Here is a 21104-nt window from a genome sequence, read left to right as displayed (position 1 = left end):
ACATCCGTAAGAAAAAAGAAAGCGGGAAACACTAACAAAAAGTATTAAAATCTGTTTAATAAATTCATGCTCTACATAACGTTTTACAGTTGCTTCCTTGCGACAGTATTTAGTTAGAGAGTTGTCGTGTCTCTGCATGTTACCATGATTACTTGCAGTTCAGCTTGTCTATATATGCCATATATATATGCGGATATATGTATAAGGATTTAGGTTAACTATGTAATAAACAGGATAAACGGAGCATATGACAAAAATTCATGGGAAGTATTCTTAAAGCTAGTATTTACCTAACCTGCTGAAGTCTGTGTGTCACCAAAGTTTGTTTCAAAATAAAGGTGAAACCATGTAAGATCTGTTGAAAAAAGATAATGGTTTTACCATATTGGTTCAGCCGATACTTTCATCTTATTACAGTCATCCCCTTACTACAATCATCAGCTTACTACAGCCATCACTTTACTACAGTCATCAGCTTGGTACAGTCACCACTTTACTACAGTCATCAGCTTACTACAGTCACCATCTTACTACAGTCATCAGCTTGCTACAGTCACCATCTTACTACAGTCATTAGTTTGCTACAGTCATCACTTTACTACAGTCATCAGCTTGCTACAGTCACCACCTTACTATAGTCATCAGCTTGCTACAGTCACCACATTACTACAGTCATCCCCTTACTACAGTCATCCGGCTCAGAAACTAATCTTTTAAACAAATCGTGTAATGTAGATGACTCACCAGCATGAACTCTGTGTGATGCTTAGGAAAGTTGGACCCTTAAAATTCCTTACACAGCCATAGATCACTATGGGTCAGAATTAGACAGCCATAGACCACTATGGGTCAGAATTAGACAGCCATAGACCACTATGAGTCAGAATCAGACAGCCATAGACGACTAGGGGGCCAGAATTAGACAGCTATAGATCACTAGGGGTCAGAATTAGACAGCTATAGATCACTAGGGGTCAGAATTAGACAGCTATAGATCACTAGGGGTCAGAATTAGACAGCCATAGACCACTAGGGGTCAGAATTAGACAGCCATAGACCACTAAGGGTCAGAATTAGACAGCTATAGATCACTAGGGGTCAGAATTAGACAGCCATAGACCACTAGGGGTCAGAATTAGACAGCCATAGACCACTAGGGGTCAGAATTAGACAGCTATAGATCACTAGGGCTCAGAATTAGACAGCTATAGACCACTAGGGGTCAGAATTAGACAGCCATAGGCCACTAGGGGTCAGAATTAGGCAGCCATAGATCACCAGGGGTCAGAATTAGACAGCCATAGATCACTAGGGGTCAGAATTAGACAGCCATAGACGACTAGGGGGTCAGAATTAGACAGCCAAAGATCACTAGGGGTCAGAATGTTTCCTGTATTACTCATTTTCCCCATCTAACTCTTCAAGTTTGTGATTTCAACAATGTATATGCTAAAGTAAAAGAGATTGTTCATACAATGTATATGCTAAAGTAAAAGAGATTGTTCATACAATGTATATGCTAAAGTAAAAGAGATTGTTCATACAATGTATATGCTAAAGTAAGAGGGATTGTTTAATAACGCAACCGGACAAATCATTGATAAAGTGAATGGTACTGACGAGAGTCATCCGATGTAAAACAGAAAGGCTTCTTTTTCGTCTTCTTCTTGACTGATGTGGTATTCTAAGTCAGTTTCAGGAATATTAGATCCCCATTGGCTAGTTTCAACTACCATTTACTGCACTTAGGGGAATTAACTTGACCATCCGCAAGGGGAATTCAATGTTTGCAAAATCATGACGTGTAGCTATAGCAAAAATCCTTACTAGCTCGGAGCTTAGTCAGTTTTTGCTGTGGACCGTAAAATGCAATAATCTTGGCTCACCAAAGCCCAAACAGGTGGCATGTTCGTGTTTCCTGAAGGTAACACCCGTGAATAAAGACTACCGAAATTGAAAGTAATGAAATCACAGCTATGAGTGTACACTAGCAATTAGCAGAAGTCTCACTGTGTAGTCTATGTATACATAAGTTCACTAGCAATTAGCAGAAGTCTCACTGTATAGTCTATGTATACATAAGTACACAAGCAGTTAGCAGAAGTCTCACTGTGTAGTCTATGTATACATAAGTACACAAGCAGTTAGCAGAAGTCTCACTGTGTAGTCTATGTATACATAAGTACACTAGCAATTAGCAGAAGTCTCACTGTATAGTCTATGTATACATAAGTACACAAGCAGTTAGCAGAAGTCTCACTGTGTAGTCTATGTATACATAAGTTCACTAGCAATTAGCAGAAGTCTCACTGTATAGTCTATGTATACATAAGTACACTAGAAATTAGCAGAAGTCTCGCTGTATAGTCTATGTATACATAAGTACACTAGCAATTAGCAGAAGTCTCACTGTACAGTCTATGTATACATAAGTACACAAGCAGTTAGCAGAAGTCTCACTGTGTAGTCTATGTATACATAAGTTCACTAGCAATTAGCAGAAGTCTCACTGTATAGTCTATGTATACATAAGTACACTAGAAATTAGCAGAAGTCTCGCTGTATAGTCTATGTATACATAAGTTCACTAGCAATTAGCAGAAGTCTCACTGTATAGTCTATGTATACATAAGTACACTAGAAATTAGCAGAAGTCTCGCTGTATAGTCTATGTATACATAAGTACACTAGCAATTAGCAGAAGTCTCACTGTATAGTCTATGTATACATAAGTACACTAGCAATTAGCAGAAGTCTCACTGTACAGTCTATGTATACATAAGTACACTAGCAATTAGCAGAAGTCTCACTGTACAGTCTATGTATACATAAGTACACTAGCAATTAGCAGAAGTCTCACTGCACAGTCTATGTATACATAAGTACACAATCAATTAGCAGAAGTCTCACTGTGTAGTCTATGTATACATAAGTACACTAGCAATTAGCAGAAGTCTCACTGTACAGTCTATGTATACATAAGTACACTAGAAATTAGCAGAAGTCTCGCTGTACAGTCTATGTATACATAAGTACACTAGCAATTAGCAGAAGTCTCACTGTACAGTCTATGTATACATAAGTACACAATCAATTAGCAGAAGTCTCACTGTGTAGTCTATGTATACATAAGTACACTAGCAATTAGCAGAAGTCCCACTGTACAGTCTATGTATACATAAGTACACTAGCAATTAGCAGAAGTCTCACTGTACAGTCTATGTATACATAAGTACACTAGCAATTAGCAGAAGTCTCACTGTACAGTCTATGTATACATAAGTATACTAGCAATTAGCAGAAGTCTCACTGTACAGTCTATGTATACATAAGTACACTAGCAATTAGCAGAAGTCTCACTGTACAGTCTATGTATACATAAGTATACTAGCAAAAGTTTTCCTTTCTGTCAAAAATAAAAGTAGACATTCTGGTAAAATGGCTAGCAGAGCAGAACTGAAACATGTAAAGCCTAGTTTGTTATCACAATCTTACATGTTCTTACCTGCCAGTCATTCCTCAGACTTGGCTGTAATTATGGCTCATTTATAAGACAAAAGTTCTAACAGAGCAAGGTCTGGCTAGTGGTTGAATTATCACCACCAGTCAAGTTTGTTCAGCACAAGGTCATGTGTCTAATAGTTCTCTGAGTAACCCAGTAATAGAGATGACAGGCCTTGTAAAAACTCAACACAAATATAAAACTAAGATTCGAGAAGATTCTCTAATTTTTGTGAAAACAGGGATCTATACACACAAATAGAAGTTCAGCTACCCTTCAAGAGCCAGTGATGTTCTGGACAAACACTATTTGCTGTCGGATTTGCAGATGTAAAGAAAATAGTTGTGTATTTTGAATATCTTTGAGAAGAAGTCTCTCTTGTTGTTTGAAACAACTGACATAAACGTAATGCTTACCAAAACTTACCACTACAAGTAAGCAAAAGTGGCACATAGTAGCTCTACTGTCTATTGGTCACATTACATGTAGTGAGAAATAATGAATGCATATAGACAGCCTTTGAGATGGCCTACCCTAGGACACTAATATTTCGCTAGTATTTAGTTTCGTGAGTAGCACACAGAGTAAAATTTCGCTGCAACTTAATTTCGCAGCTCTGATGAGTGCGAAAATATAGTGATGTGAAAATAAATACAGTGGAACAAACAAATTAGATTCCTCAGGTAAAAAAAAGTTGTTATATTTGCGACTAGTTTGTATTTGTAACCCGCAGGTATAAATGTATGGCAGAAATCGATAATTCAACGTGATCGCTTGCTGCCATTTGTTTCTTGGACTATCAATGACGTCTCGGTCCTTTCCGTCGTGACCGATATGGTACCAATATTAGATCTCAAGTATTTATAGCAAGCGATGGCCATGGCACGTTTTGAGTTCACAATATTTCAAATTTAAAAAAAATCAAATACAGTACATGTCTCATAAAAAAGAAAATAGATAACAACCAACATCACAGCCAGAACTGTATAACATGGTTGGACCTGGTGAGGGTTGTTATCGTTTTTGGTTGGCAGTAAAATTCATCACTACAATAAGTATTATTTAATTGTATGACTTCACCTACCAGACTTTCATCCTCATCAGTTACAAATTCGGTGACTAAACTGATATCATCATCTTCTTCGTTTGTCTTGGCTTTTCCAAAAAAACTTGTTATCTTAATTTGCTTCGCCATGCTGCTCATTCGGTGTATTAACGAATTTACTAGAAATTTCCCAATGAGCTCAATCACACACAAAATTATCTGCATTTCTAATATAACGATTTTGTTGTGGATATCAATGAACTACAGGGCCGTATTCCCTTGGACAGTTGGCCGGCTAAGACGCCCCAACTTTTTAGGAATTTCATAGTCCAACGGCTATAGAAAGGTTTTTATCGCTGTAGAATATCACTTTATTCGAAGCCATCGATACAAACATCAACTTTTAGTAGTTCTTAGGCGTCATTATTATCTTCATCAGCGGCAAAATATTCTTGTAAACGACTTCTATAAAGGTTTGCAAAATATCAAGTTGTAGCAAACATCTGCTTGCCCATATCCTACTTAATGAACTTGAAATAAAATCGGCAAAAATGATCTTTGTTAAAACGCTTTAAAGAAAAAGATGTCTTCTTTCTGAGCTTTTTAACTGCATACAAGTTTTGCCTGTTTTAATTTTAAAACGTTTTGTCAGTCACATCAGCTAAAACAAAGCAAATCTCAAAAAAATAGAAAAATGTTGATACTTGCCAATAAAATTTTTTAAAACTTCACGTGAGAGGCCCGGCTGAGGCCCTACATAAGAGAAACCTGTTGGGAGCTTACAGCACCCCCCCTCCTTCTCCACACCCCAGATGTTCATAACTAGTCGTCTAACATTAGCCACCCAACTTGCAACCAGTGAATACAGGCCTGCGTAGAACATAGCTATTTAATTTCGAATTTTCGCTAGTTTGTTATGATAGTTTAGTTTCGCGCATGAATTTTTCGCGTGATGATGACTCCGCGAAAACGCGAAAGTTAGATGCCGCGAATACTTAAGTGTCCTAGGGTATACCGATAGAACGTACATTTGAAATATTTGTTACATAATGTATCTTTCTAACTATCCAGAGACGCAAGATCTATTGCAAGCTTGTTTCATCACAAAAACTCCCAGGTGATTTAGTTTATAAATATCTTATCTTGACGCAGTGTCAGGTTTGAGTTGTTGACAAAACTTGAATGAGCGCATAGAGTTTAAAATCGGGCTTTTCATAGAAGCACAAATATTAGATATGAAATAATAGCTTTGTTGTCAGAAAAGTAAAATTATTATTAACACGCTAGAATTAGCTGGAGAGTAGACATAACCAAGGTAAAACAGACTGACACTATTAACAGTAAACACTCAAGTAATAATATGCAAAATTGTGTACATTTAAAAAGACTCATAAATAGACTAGTCCCTGATGGGCTATAGTGCCTGGTGAGGGTGGAGGGGCTATAGTGCCTGGTGAAGGTGGAGGGGCTATAGTGCCTGGTGAGGGTGGAGGGGCTATAGTGCCTGGTGAGGGTGGAGGGGCTATAGTGCCTGGTGAGGGTGGAGGGGCTATAGTGCCTGGTGAGGGTGGAGGGGCTATAGTGCCTGGTGAGGGTGGAGGAGCTATAGTGCCTGGTGATGGTGGATGAGCTATAGTGCCTGGTGAGGGTGGAGGAGCTATAGTGCCTGGTGAGGGTGGAGGAGCTATAGTGCCTGGTGAGGGTGGAGGAGCTATAGTGCCTGGTGAGGGTGGAGGGGCTATAGTGCCTAGTAGGGTGGAGGGGCTATAGTGCCTGGTGAGGGTGGAGGAGCTACAGTGCCTGGTGAGGGTGGAGGAGCTATAGTGCCTGGTGAGGGTGGAGGAGCTATAGTGCCTGGTGAGGGTGAAGGAGCTATAGTGCCCGGTGAGGGTGGAGGAGCTATAGTGCCTGGTGAGGGTGGAGGAGCTATAGTGTCTGGTGAGGGTGGAGGAGCTATAGTGCCTGGTGAGGGTGAAGGAGCTATAGTGCCTGGTGAGGGTGAAGGAGCTATAGTGCCTGGTGAGGGTGGAGGAGCTATAGTGCCTGGTGAGGGTGGAGGAGCTATAGTGCCTGGTGAGGGGAGGAGCTATAGTGCCCGGTGAGGGTAAAGGGGCTATAGTGCCTGGTGAGGGTGGAGGAGCTATAGTGCCTGGTGAGGGTGGAGGAGCTATAGTGCCTGGTGATGGTGGAGGAGCTATAGTGCCTGGTGAGGGTGGAGGAGCTATAGTGCCTGGTGAGGATGGAGGAGCTATAGTGCCTGGTGAGGGTGGAGGAGCTATAGTGTCCAGCGAAGGTGGATGAGCTATAGTGCCTGGTGAGGGTGGAGGAGCTATAGTGCCTGGTGAGGGTGAAGGAGCTATAGTGCCCGGTGAGGGTGGAGGAGCTATAGTGCCTGGTGAGGGTGGAGGAGCTATAGTGCCTGGTGAGGGTGGAGGAGCTATAGTTCCTGGTGAGGGTGGAGGAGCTATAGTGTCCAGCGAAGGTGGATGAGCTATAGTGCCTGGTGAGGGTGGAGGAGCTATAGTGCCTGGTGAGGGTGAAGGAGCTATAGTGCCTGGTGAGGGTGGAGGAGCTATAGTGCCTGGTGAGGGTGGAGGGACTTTAGTGTCCGGTGAAGGTGATGCTGGATGAATGTGGAGGAGCTACACTCTCACCAGACACTATAGCTAGTTGGTGGTGGTGCCACCAAACTATAACTATGGGTGAGGGTGATGCTGCAAGGGTGGTGCGTTGTGAGGTTAAAGCAACTATTATAGTACTACAGATCATTCTTTAGAGCAATACAGCTACATTAGCATGTCTATGTGTACTGTAATAAACCACAATCAATTATATAGTCAACCATAAGAAACTATACTTTGATGCAGTGAGCTAACCAAGTGTATTTCAGTGCGGCAATGAAGCCAGATACAACTTAGGTGTCTTTGCGTAATCAAATGTACCTTACCATTGTGGTGTAGCCAGTTGCACTTAACTGTCATCCAGAGGAACCTAATTGCCATCGGCTAGTTTCATCTACCATCTAGCGGAATTCATTTTGGCTTGAATACTATACAAGGCCTAACATTTATGGGGAGGGTTTGAAGTTTACCAAATTACATACTATGGCTATAGCAGAATTCCTTACTGGCTTTGAACTCAGCTGGATTTTCGTTGCTCACCCAAAGAAGTGGTATTCTTAGATCAATAGAGCCTAAATACTCGGTAGTGCAGGTTGTCAAGGTCTTCATGGGGGAGAAAATCTAAATAAGGATTAGCAAGATTAAAAGTAATAGCTCGCAGTAAAACTGTTATACATGCTGTAGGACTGTTATAGTGTGCAAACCATTTGTGAGACAAACCCTCTGGGCCGTTTGGGCAAACGAAGACAGTGATCCCAGAGTAGAAACAGTCTGCAACCATCTGCAGGATGAAACCAGTGTGAGGCAGACAGAAGTGAATCATACTGCATAGACATTTTCCGGAGCATGTCATTGATCTATTCGTGCTTGTTGACATTACCTACATTTTCTACTCATAGCTTCAGATTTGCATTATATTATATCGTAATATATATCATTATTCCTGTTGTACCTATACTATATTAATCGAATATTATTAAATATTGCAAGCGTGTTCATTTATTCGAACTCTCCATTGTGACAGATAAATTAGAGCTAGAGATTTATTACCACTAAACTTGTGCGATCACTGTATCGAGGGTGTACGACAGTACGACCCACAGAAATATACAGACACTAACCTCAGTACTCTTGCAACAGCCGTTCCATAACCTTGAATGTTCTACAACACATATATAAAACATCAACTATTCGTTGTCTTCCTTCGCTAACTATGCGAAAGACATACATATATTTGTTGTTATAGCTGCTAGGATGTATATATATTTACAAATAATCTCTTCTACTTATTTGTAACTTGTTATGGATCGACTAATTGGTCAACTAATTGTTGTTACCCTTGTCGTAGTACATCTCACTTTAGTGAAATATAAATTCATCTATTTATAGAACTCACTCATCATATAGTAGTTAACATCTACCGCTGCTACATGTTTACAGAGCTTGTGTAAGCATGATTTTTGAATGAGATTTTGGCTGCGAGGCCGACGTAGCGTTTAATGCTGGTGAAGTATGATAGAGTAGCGTGTTAAGGATATGAGGCTATGTGGTGGGAGAGTCTCACATTTAATGCTGGTGAAGTATGATAGAGTAGCGTGTTAAGGATATGAAGCTATGTGGTAGGAGAGTCTCACATTTAAGGATGGTAAAAGTATTCTTGGAGGGCTCTGTCTACTGAAATGGTAGAACAGAGGCTATGCGGTTAAGCTGGCAGTTATAAACATTTCACTCTGACGTATACAGGCTATTTCAATGCCTTCTGAACGGTGGTTACACGCTGTCGGCATCACTTGGGACTGCTAATGACGTATCTAGCCAATCGTGGAATATAGAACACAAAATGGCTAACTAATGAGCTGGGGTATATAAACCGATACTTGTCTTTACTTTCTGTATCGCTGGTTATACTCTTCATCAGCTTGGGTCAAATTATAACAGCCATGGCCTCTACTTGGCAAGATTATGGGAATGACAATATTTCTTGGACAACAGAAAACATGTCAGGGTAAGGTGAATTCCAATAAACTTAAACGATAAACATTCTCACTATGTATTAATATGGCGCATGGCATATGGCAGCCATATCGCTTCCAGATCATAGCCATTTTACAACCATACAGTATCTGCATGTATATCACAATCATATCACAGTCAAGTTATCACAATATCGCAGCCATTTTGCAGCCACTTTGCAGTCATATCACAGCTTTTTTGCCTTTATACCACGGCCATATTCTTCATATTATAATTAAACCTTATATAAGTGTCACTCTCTACTATAGTGCGACATAATATAACTATTAAATCATATAAACTCTGCTCAACTATTTTAGTCTTCACTATTTATTGATCTATTCAGATTACTTTCAGTTATAACATCAGCCAGTGTTATTAATATAAGTATTATAATGTTATGTCTGTAAAGAGTAGAATAAATTTTATATTATGATAATATTATAAAATGTAATATATTGATTGTAATAATAATACATAAAAGAAAATGTTGTAATACCGTACAGTATACTCTAATATACTATAATATAATATTCTTTACAATATTATAATTTATTACAATTTAATATAATATAGCATAACATATTTAAGTTCAGTGTAATATGCATTATGCTAAAATAATATAATGTTAATATAATACTAAAATAATATAAAGCGAAAATAATATAATGCTAATATAATACTAAAATAATATAAAGCTAAAATAATATAATGCTAAAATAGTATAAAGCTAGAATAATATAAAGCTAAAATAATATAAAGCTAAAATAATATAAAGCTAGAACAATATAGAGCTAAAATAATATAATGCTAAAATAATATAATACTAAAATAATATAAAGCTAAAATAATATAAAGCTAAAATAATATAAAGCTAAAACAATATAAAGCTAAAATAATATAAATCTAGAATAATATGAAGCTAAAATAATATAAAGCTAAAATAATATAATGCTAAAATAATATAAAGCGCTTACATATCATATAATAATCCATATATATAAATTTTAAAGTTTGTCTGTCTGTCCTTCGGTATGTCTGGCTATAGCTATTAAAATCTTAGAATTAAAAGCTCACATTATGCTGGCTTTGAACTCACAAAGGTTGAAACAGCAACTTTCGAATCGTGCACTTGGCACTAATCAAAGCTGTTCTTGTGATTCTATCGCTCTTATCACACACTGTATACCATATGCACACGCTAAATGTGCACTTTTGATTATTAACTAATAATACCTTTTGCATTGGTTGTTTTTTAAATTGTTTAAAAACTAATTTTTTTGCTACCATTACCTGTTTTTAATTTGTAATTTCTAAATGTGCCATTCCAATTTCAAATGTGCCGTTACACTTTTATTTCCAGTAAAGGCTTTTAGGTAAAGGCTAAGGACTTTCATGCGGAAAATTGCATTATCCCGAGTAGGAATAGCATCTACATTCTTTCTCCGTTTGGTCAGACAAAGTACCAGACAAAGACAGTTCAATATTTGTTTTTTTTCTCCAGTATTGAGATGTGTTATATATATAAATTTTAAAGTTTGTCGCTGTCAGTTGTCTGTCTGTTTGGATATTTGTCTGTCCAATCATCGCGATTAAAATCTTGGAATGTAAAGCTCACTTTTTGCTGGATTTGAACTCACAGATATTGCAACCATAAGTTTCAAACTACACAGTTACCCACTGAGCTACAAAGTTCTTAGAGTTCTATTGCTCCTATCATATTCCGGATACCCTCTTCTCGATTGCTCATGCTAAATGATGTATTAATTAATACATTGCGTCCACGGGTTTACGATGCCCTTGTTATAAAATATTTTTCGCCCAACTTTATGAAACACAATGCTTTTCCGTTCTTGCCATACTAGGGCGAATTTGTCTTCCCCATACGATATCAACAATAATTGATCTTGTAATCAAAATTTTGCGATTGTTGTACTGATTACGACAAAACAACAAAAATTTCGGTATGCCATTTTGCCGCAATCTCGGCATTATCTGTGGCCCATCTGTTATGGTAAAAACGAATTTGCAAACAGATAAGTGATAAAATTTTAGTTCAAAGTTTGAAACTTACTAAAATGTATACTAAAACATCCTACAAGTATGTGCTTAGTAAGCTAAATTTATTTAAGTTATATTCAGCGTTTATTTTACATGTCTGTCTAGAGTGTTGGTTATATAACTGTAGTTAATAAGTCATATCTGCCACTCAACATCTAGAGTGTTGGTTATATAACTATAGTTAATAAGTCATACCTGCCACTCAACATCTAGAGTGTTGGTTATATAACTATAATTAATAAGTCATATCTGCCACTCAACATCTAGAGTGTTGGTTATATAACTGTAGTTAATAAGTCATATCTGCCACTCAACATCTAAAGTGTTGGTTATATAACTATAGTTAATAAGTCATACCTGCCACTCAACATCTAGAGTGTTAGTTATATAACTGTAGTTAATAGGTCATATCTGCCACTCAACATCTAGAGTGTTGGTTATATAACTGTAGTTAATAGGTCATATCTGCCACTCAACATCTAGAGTGTTGGTTATATAACTGTAATTAATAAGTCATATCTGCCACTCAACATCTAGAGTGCTGGTTATATAACTGTAGTTATTAAGTCATATCTGCCACTCAACATCTAGAGTGTTGGTTATATTACTATAGTTAATAAGTCATACCTGCCACTCAATTAGATTGTAACAGAATAACTCAAATAAACTCAGCAAAGTTAGTATGGCTAACTTTCTGTATGATGCATTTAATAATGGTGTATCTTGAAGGCCATCACAGACGGCTAGCAAAATATTTGCACTAGTAATTAAATAATTAATTTATATTCTGAGGAATATATAATTACAATTATATATAATTACAATCTGAGGAGTATACAATTGGAGGTCCACTTGTGGGTGAAGTCCACTCACGATTTCCTAGAAAGACTCACAGACTAGCAGAAGTGCATGAGAACGCTAGTGCAGGAAGTGTTGGTTGAACCATTTTGGTCACTAAGTAATTGTCTGCCCAATATACTTGTTGCAGGTCACCAAAGACATGTGTCTCCGACTATTCAGAAGTTTCCATGGAGAACCACAACATCACGGCTGAGTTAGCCTTAGCCTGGCCGTGTCAGCTGCAAGAGTACGAAGCTCAGTTGTCACCACTCCTTAAACTTGATCGCTTTCTACTTCATTATGGCACCATAACTATAGTCTGTTCTGGTCTGCTTTCTAACCTCCTCATCATCATCACACTGTCAAGAAAGACTGTGAGACAGAACACCAGCTACATGTACTTGCTTGCTCTCGCCATTTATGACTCATCCGTCCTTATTTTCAACTTCACGGTTGGTGTTTTACGAGCTCAGAATCCAGATACGATCGACAGGGAGTTTCAAGAGAAAGAATGGTTGTGTCTCTGCCATTCGGTGTTAGTTGAGCTGCTCAACCTGTTGAGCGTCTGGATGATTGTGTGTTTTACAGTAGAAAGGTTGATCGCTGTCGAGTTTCCTCTGAAGGTCCACCGACTGTGCTCGGTAAAAAGAACCAGAGCGACTATCGTATCAGTCAGCATTGCAATCCTTTTCATCTCTATGCACAAAGTTTTCATATCTGGATTTGAGGGCGACTCGGCGTTTGGCTACAAAGCTTGCCACACAAACCGGAGGAAGTTCCGAGAGATTATATACGTGTATGTGACTATCAAAACCTGGTTCCCAGCAATTACTATGGGGGTACTTAACTCCTTGATTATCTACCGAATCCACAAATCAGCAAGAGTTAGAAGGAAAATATCACTGAATGCCCTGAAGAGCAGAAGAACTGGCGAAAAGCAACAGATGCGCATAACTCGGATGTTAATAGCTACCTCGATAACATTCCTGGTTCTGCTGGTGCCACTAGGGGTTGTTCAGATGGCAGAGCTTTTGATTAGATCAGATAGTCTCCGGCCATCTGCTGTCGCGGAAAAGCAGCAAGCGTATATTAGATATGCTAAACAAGCTTTATTATTGAAGAGTATTAGATGTCTGTGCTTCTTCTTTTATCAGCTCAATTTTGGAATTAATTTATTCATATATTTGCTTACAAATGTTCAGTTTCGACGCACGTTTTTTGGAAACTTTCCTGGTCTTGTTCCTGATTGGTTGCGCGAGCACTTTTGCATACAATATTCATTCATCACCCGAAATGACCGAGACAGGAGAACTATAGACAGCTCTGTTGAACTGTCAAGCCACAGCACAGTCTCAGTCAATAACATTGCTACGATAGAAGTAAACAACAGAGTTTAGAACATGTCGCTAAAACAGACAACTCCAGGCAGGGATATTTCAGAAGTGTGTGTATTGGTTTGTTGAGACTATAAAAATTGCGATAAAGCAAAAATATTTGTAAATCTGGCTTGATTGATAAAATGTTTATTTAATGATATTCAGCTTGAAGCCAGTACGGCTGGTTTTGTGATGAAATTGTAAATACTAAACCTTGTCTACCAAAAGCTGAAGATGTTGTTATATTTTGATATGAAAAGTGCTTGAAGTAGTTACTATCCAAAGATTTAATCTTGCATGTTTCCTTTGCCACTTTCACTCTGTATGCTTATATTGTACTTTTACTTTGCATGCCTATGTTGTGCTTTCACTTTGCATGCCTATGTTGTACTTTCACTTTGCATGCCTATGTTGTGCTTTCACTTTGCATGCCTATGTTGTACTTTCACTTTGCATGCCTATGTTGTACTTGCACTTTGCATGTCTATGTTGTGCTTTCACTTTGCATGTCTATGTTGTGCTTGCACACTGAATTCAAGACAAGCATGCAAGATGTAGCACAATCACTATGCTTCAATGATGCGCAGTGCTTCAGAGTTGCACCCTCTCCGAATCATGGAAACGGCGTCTTCGCACTGAAATCACTGCGCACTGATCAGTGCGAAGCCAGTGCAAAATTGCAGCAAGGAAACAGCAATTGCGCAGTGACTGCACATAGCTTTCATGCCGTGGAGACGGATTCCTCGAGAGCCATAAACTAGTACAAATGTTATCCCGCTAATCTTGTTTTGTTCTATTCTTCCGATCTTCTTTCACCTAAATTTAATTATGGTCTGCACCCAAAAGGATGATGAGGTGATTACTTTCCTAGACTTTGTTATCGATGCCAACACTTTTCGAAAAATAGGTGGCAAGTCCTAAATTAATGTTTAAATAATATATTACTTAAAAAAATACTTATTAAAAATATATTAATTTGTAAAAATTGTGTTAAGGTTTGTAAAACCTTGTGAATGTGTATTGTAAATAAAAGTATAATGATGACAGAAGCATAAAAAGACCGTTTCTGATGTTCGGTATCCATGATCGATTCAATTTCTCCATAAGGCGATTCGATTTATACAATTTCTCTTCTTTGTCTAATTTGCTGAAAACCACTGCGCAGCATGGAAACGTACAATCCCCTCGACTTCGGAGGGGACTCCTTCGCAATACTGCGCACCATAAAAACATAGTGAATAGTGTAACCGCTGCTTGAAGATGAACTGGAAATGAACTACTCACCTTTTTTGACGCCTGGTTTGTTTAAGGATTTAGCACTGCAGAGATGAACAGAGTCTCACAATACAACACCATTAAATTATATCCCAAACCAGTCACAATATCGCTTTCTTTTTAACCAGACGGCAGCCCTAATAAGTATACTTCAAACTGTAGCATGTTCATGACTCACCCTGTACCACTTAATGAACTCGGATGCAATGATTGGAATCCTGCCAAAATAAAAGAACTGTGTGTGTGCGTGCGCGCACGTGTGTAAGCGTGTACGCTGTGTGCGCGTGTGTGCTGTATGTGGGTGTGCACGCGTGTGCTGTGTGTGTTTGCTGTGCGTGTGTAGGCTGTGTGTGTGCGTGCTGAGTGTGTGTGCGCTGTGTGTGTGTGCTGTGTCAGTGTCTACCCTGTGTGTGTGCGCTGTGTGTGTGCGTATGCCCATGTGCTGTGTGTTTACAATAATTCGTCAACAATAATTAATCTGTATGTACAATGATATGATTAACTAGTTCCACCAGTGAATGAGCTCAACTTGCCGTATGTATTTAACAAAGAGAAGAATACTCCAAATCTGTTGTTTGCAAAGATTCTTATCCGAATCTCCTATGCTCAGTTTTATTCTAGAATATTCTATTTGGTTAGTTGATTGCATTTGTTGCGTGTAAACTCAAACCAACAAATAAATATACACATTTATGTAAAATGTTGTTTATAATCAATAATAAATCAACAAGAGGCAAAGATGGTTAGACTAAATTCATCAGCTCCACCTTCACTTGCCTGAAGCTTTAATAAAAATAGCTGCGGAAAGTTATAGGCAGTTCGCTGGGAGATGTTCAAAGATATTCAAACAGTGATTACTAGTACATATATGAACTTTGAACCATAATATCAAGTTTATAGCATTCAGGAATACAATATGAATAAAAATATAGTCTATGTTGGTGAAAAATTGAAAACTGCATAGAATCCCTTCAAAAAGATGTGAAATTAGTTTAGAAAATTTGACATGTAGGTAGGTATTTAAAACTAAATTTATTAACTGAGAACTTTTTAGCTGGCATAAACCCATTTACTCAAAAGAAACTATCAGAGTCTCTCCTTATAAGAAAAAGGGAAGATTGTTGGCAGTCTCCAGTATACTTGCTTCCTTGAGCAGCTCAGTTCGCAAGGATAGCCTTATAGTTCACAGGGATAGCCTTAATCTCTGCGTGGAGAAGAGCAGCTCAGTTCACAGGGATAGCCTTAGCCTCTTCCGAAGAGGAGCAGCTCAGTTTACAGGGATAGCCTTAGTCTCTGCGTGGAGAGGAGCAGCTCAGTTCACAGGGATAGCCTTAATCTCTGCGTGGAGACGTGGACAGGTCACTGAACAGCCGGTATAACATTTCAATGCTTATATTGACTAGCAACGTGAAACACTCCTACAGGCATAATATGTCTTACGTAATAAATTGCACTTGAAGCTACATTCTGAAGACCAGACTAGCAAAGTTATTACGCAGGCAGTACGGCGGCTCACTCTGTGGCATATGCTAGCAAGTGCTTGCTTTACTGGAAGGTAAGTCTTCTCACTATTTTAATTGAACCCTTGACGATGTTGCACAAACTAGCAAGATATTGTGTTGGTCCACATATTGTAGGATATACGAAGGATGAGCTGAAGGCATTAGATAACCCTTGCCTCCCCTAACTGTTGTTCACATACAAACCCATTTGTCTCGCGGACTTCACCTGTCTGTAAATGTCTACAAGCTCACCATCACAACCTCATTATTTCTTCCACCGAGTTCAATAAATATAACAAACTAATCAACAGTCTCATTTCATGGCAGCCCTGTGTCTTCATACAAGATTTCTATAATCGAGTGACCGTAGAGCTTGTGATCTGACCATCATGGCGAGTGAGGAACCAGCAAGATTCTGTAAAGAGCATGAAGGTCAGCCAATAAATGCTGGATGTAAGAAGTGCCTGAGACTCATATGTGTTCGGTGTCTCTCCGGACTAGGAACTTGTCAAAATGGTGAGCATAACACACCCATATTTTCAATTTGTATGCTTACCATTTTGACATCTGGTGACATTTTGATATCATCCAATCATCACCTTGCTTCAGTTATTAGATTGCTACAGTCACCACCTTACTACAGTCTTCAGTTTGCTACAGTCACCGCCTTACTACAGTCTTCAGTTTGCTACAGTCACCACCTTACTACAGTCTTCAGTTTGCTACAGTCACCGCCTTACTACAATCATCAGCTTGTGACAGTCACCACCTTACTACAGTCTTCAGTTTGCTACAGTCACCACTTTATTACAGTCATCAGTTTGCTACAGTCACTCCATTACTACAGTTATGACCTCACTACAGTCATCAGCTTGCTTCAGTCACCCCATTACTACAGTTATGACCTCACTACAGTCTTCAGCTTGTTACAGTCACCGCCTTACTACAGTTATCAGCTTGCTACAGTCACCACTTTATTACAGTCATCAGCTTGCTACAGTCACCACCTTACTACAGTCTTCAGTTTACTAAACTTCTCCAAGATAGAGATATTTCTCTACCTTTTCTTTTTTTGCTGGCTATATTGTAGTCATTGGGTACTGCTATATATATTATAGTAGCCCTCTTGTTCTCCTTGTCTACCACCACTATATCTGGTTGGTTTGCTAGGACATGCTTGTCAGTTCGGATGTAGAAGTCCCATAGGATCTTAGCGCGGTCATTTAAGATATATATATATATATATATATATATATATATATATATATATATATATATATATATATATAAGGGTATACAAATCAGCCTGACGAGCCTTGTAGCTGTGACAGAAAATTGTAGTCACAAAAGTCGTCTAGTTTTAATATACTCAACTCGTAGAGTTTGGGGTTCTCATATTTAACTTAATTGCTTTCAAATGATATATACATATGTATATGTAGGTATAGATGTATATATTTTACATATATTATATATAATATATATATATATTCAAACACAAGGTTATTGATTACTAGATCCCTCCCATCATCTCATGTCTCTCGACGAGCTTGCTGTTGAAGTCAAATTGGAGATCAGCGACTTCAATGAAAAAATTGAGGAAAATAGGCGGAGATTTGAGAGCATGCAGGAGTTCACTGCGAACACGATGGCAGACTATGATAATGAAACAATAGAGCTGGTTAAGATCATCCACGACAAGAGAGAACAACACGTACGTGACTGACAATAGAACACTCAGGAATTGTGCATATTCTGATCAGAATTAGGATTTGTGAGGCCTTTTGAACAGGATGTTACATAGACATAAAAATGAAAACAAATGTACTTACATATGCCTGAAATTCTTTATGTTTGTCTAAAAGAAAGAAAGTACTGAAGGTGTTCTGAAAGAAGTGCACTAATGAAGAGGACCATTTGTAGAAATTGAATGCATAATGTGAGTTATATTATCAAAAAGCCTTTCAGTTGCGTTTGACTGAGTAATTGCTTGCGTGGGAGTCAGTTGATAGCTCCTTGTGTAAAATCAACTAACAGATATGCTCACTATCATGGTTAGTTGACATATCACATGTGTGAGATGGTGATACATTGGCATACTATGAAGCATTGTGTGCCTGTCATAAATTTTACATGTGTATGTGAATCAACTTTACACATAAATGTTCTAATCATCATTGTATATAACGACTCGCAGATGGAAGCCCTTGCACTCAATTATATGAAGTTGGAGGAAGAATTGAAAGATACAAGACTTACGACCAAAGCTCAGTTTGAAGCCTTCATGCAGGAAGAACTGCAAAAAAAGTTAGTCAATTTACAAGAGTTTAAAAGTCGAGAGGAAGCGAAACCTGCTGCTGATGATCAGGTAAAAAATAAGAGAGAAGAAGAAAGTCTCTTGTTTGTTTACAATGACCTTACGTCGACCTTGCCTTTGTCAGTTTTTTGCATATTGCTTCTGATTCTTTACCTTTTTTGGCTATCTTCTTTTTCACCACCCTCTCCTCTCTCCCAGAAAAGATACCCATGTGTAATAAGTTTCCTCTTAACTGATGTTAACACAATGCCATGCTAAGCTCCTATTAGATAACAGATTGCAATTTGTATGTTATTTGTGTCAGTGCACTTTGGTTGAGGAATATGAAGTCGTCAAGTCTGAAATGCAAGAACTGGCCAATCAAGTTCTGCCATCACTAGAAGTTCCTATTATTAATCGGTTGGCCGCTAACAGTGAGTAAAATCATTATTTAGTCTATCAAGCAGAGTTGGAGCTCTAACTACTTTCGTTCCTTATAAAATCAAACACCCCTCTTCTAGTCAGCACCCCAAACTATGAAACAATACCTAAAATTCAGGTTAATTCAACATAACTAAGACTGCATAAGTACATAATTATAGTACTTGCACTTTTCAGTAATTGCTTAAAATTCTGAATTGTTTCTCTGCTCGCCGCAAGTCGTACTAATGTAAAGGAAACTGCCGGTTTCCTTTACTTTCTACAAAAGACACCAAGTGGAAAAACGATAGAATAGATATATATTTTGCATAAGTGTATATAAATACATGTTTTCATTGCGTGCGCATTACAAAGAACAGCATACAGGAGACTGCCAGTGATCTCTGACTTTTTTGTTCATCTAGCCTCCTTATATATGCTTCTTCTCTTGCTTGGCTCCGCTCCTTTTGCACTCAGTTGGGGAGTTGGCCTTGACTACATGACCCGACTCACTTCAGTATATAAGCCATAATGTGGCCAGTTCAGCCGAGCTGAGTATAGCCGCGGTAGCCGAGTAAACTTCTTTGTACCGAGCAGCTGGGAAGGCCCTGACTATGCCGACTTGGTCCTGTTAGCCTAGCTGGCTGCTATGCAATCTCTCGGCTTATAGTGCATGCCACTAATTAATGACCTTTCAGTCTGAACACTTGGTACCAGTGCCTGGCTGGCTTGCCACTACACTAAGAAGTTTCTTACCTGTTTGGCAACTAGTCATATCCAGGAGCTGTTTTTCACTTAATTTTCCCCTTTTTATTCAGCAACTATTCGTAGTAAACAAATGCCTTTTCACTCAACCTTCAGTCATACCAAAGGAGTTGCCTTCCTGCACTAAAGCTAGTTGGAGAAAGAAATCTTCCACTCAGTCATTCCACTCCGAAGCTAGCCGTAGCTAAATTTTCAATCGCTGCCGAGCGCTGACAACAAAGGCAAAAATCCGACTTACATTTCGTCCGGTTTGCTTCAACTGGTTACCTACATAATTTTCTACTTGTTTGCTTGAGTTCTACTGAACAACCTCATTTAACATGTAAGCTGATAGCCCTAATTCTTACACACACCCATTGGGTGAATAACCACTTTAGTCTGCATACTAACATTGTTTTGATATTTTAAAACTAATTGCTTAAATTAATTAGGTTTTATTTTTCATCAGATATTGAGTAAATGAATTTTTGTTAGGAAGGAGCTAACAACTCCAACAACTGACTTCATTATACACTTGACTTGACAAATGGAAAGTTTTTATGGAACAGGAAACTTTAGGCGATTTTAAAAAGATTTGAATTGGTCCCTATGCAGGCAATTTATGTCATTGCAGCAAATTGAGAATGTGTAAAATTCTACACAAACATCCGTAGTAATCTGTGTCTAATCTGGTGTATTCTACAGATGAACACCGACAGACTGAGCTGGTTGTTGCTCCTACAGACGGTCTCATAATAACTGATATGTTAGAACTTGTTTCTACCAAGCCTCTTCCACGCTCTCTCCAGCTCATCCAGTCTGTAAAGTTGCCCTCATCCCCCATGTCAATTACCCAATGGAATGACCAGATTATCATTGCTATGGATAGTCACCAAATCTCAAGTATTGACCAAGACTACAAGCTCACCGATCTTCGTCGATCTCGCCGACCGCCGGTTGCTATTGAAGTTGATGGGGATAAGCAATATACAGCAGTGTTCGACCACATTTGGGGTATAAATGTTCATGACATGGAAGGTCAGAATCTGTCATCTTGGGATTACCAAGATACAGAAGCACACGTTTCTGGTCTGGCTGTTGTTTCAGAGCAACTTGTTGTACCTAACAGAGAAGAGAAGTGCCTGGTGGTTTATTCCTTGGATGGAAACAAAATAAAAGAGATAAGCTGCCCTGAAATTGGAGACTACTGGGTTCTGTTGAGTGGCACAGGATCTGACAAGGTCCTTGTGTCAAATTATAGCTCAGGATGTGTTTTTATGGTAGAGATTACGAGTGGCCATGTTGTATGGACTTGCTCGGATTTGAAGAAGCCAGAAGGTGTTGTGTCTTATGGCCAGAGATATGTCCTCGTGGCAGCAGACGATAGCCAGACTATCAAAATTCTTGAT

The 21104-nt window shown here is 38.5% G+C and overlaps 2 protein-coding genes across 2 annotated transcripts; one reads left to right on the top strand and one right to left on the bottom strand.

The window, feature by feature from the left end:
• Nucleotides 1-5935: 5935 nt before the first annotated feature.
• Nucleotides 5936-8004, bottom strand: LOC137393201 (uncharacterized). Its single transcript, XM_068079647.1, has 3 exons — nt 7873-8004; nt 7675-7789; nt 5936-7170 (listed from the first exon to the last, which is right to left on the bottom strand). Exons 1-3 carry the CDS (start codon nt 8002-8004, stop codon nt 5936-5938), a joined length of 1482 nt encoding a protein of 493 aa, XP_067935748.1.
• A 4398-nt stretch (nt 8005-12402) lies between these two features.
• On the top strand, nt 12403-16112 carry LOC137393200 (probable G-protein coupled receptor 139). The gene is made up of 3 exons (XM_068079646.1): nt 12403-13080; nt 13204-13331; nt 15890-16112. Exons 1-3 carry the CDS (start codon nt 12478-12480, stop codon nt 16110-16112), a joined length of 954 nt encoding a protein of 317 aa, XP_067935747.1. The 5' UTR covers nt 12403-12477.
• Nucleotides 16113-21104: the final 4992 nt, after the last annotated feature.

The sequence above is a fragment of the Watersipora subatra genome, chromosome 4 (assembly GCF_963576615.1).
Source record: "Watersipora subatra chromosome 4, tzWatSuba1.1, whole genome shotgun sequence".
Classification (NCBI taxonomy): Eukaryota; Metazoa; Bryozoa; class Gymnolaemata; order Cheilostomatida; family Watersiporidae; genus Watersipora; species Watersipora subatra.
This window is presented reverse-complemented; position numbering and strand designations above follow the sequence as displayed.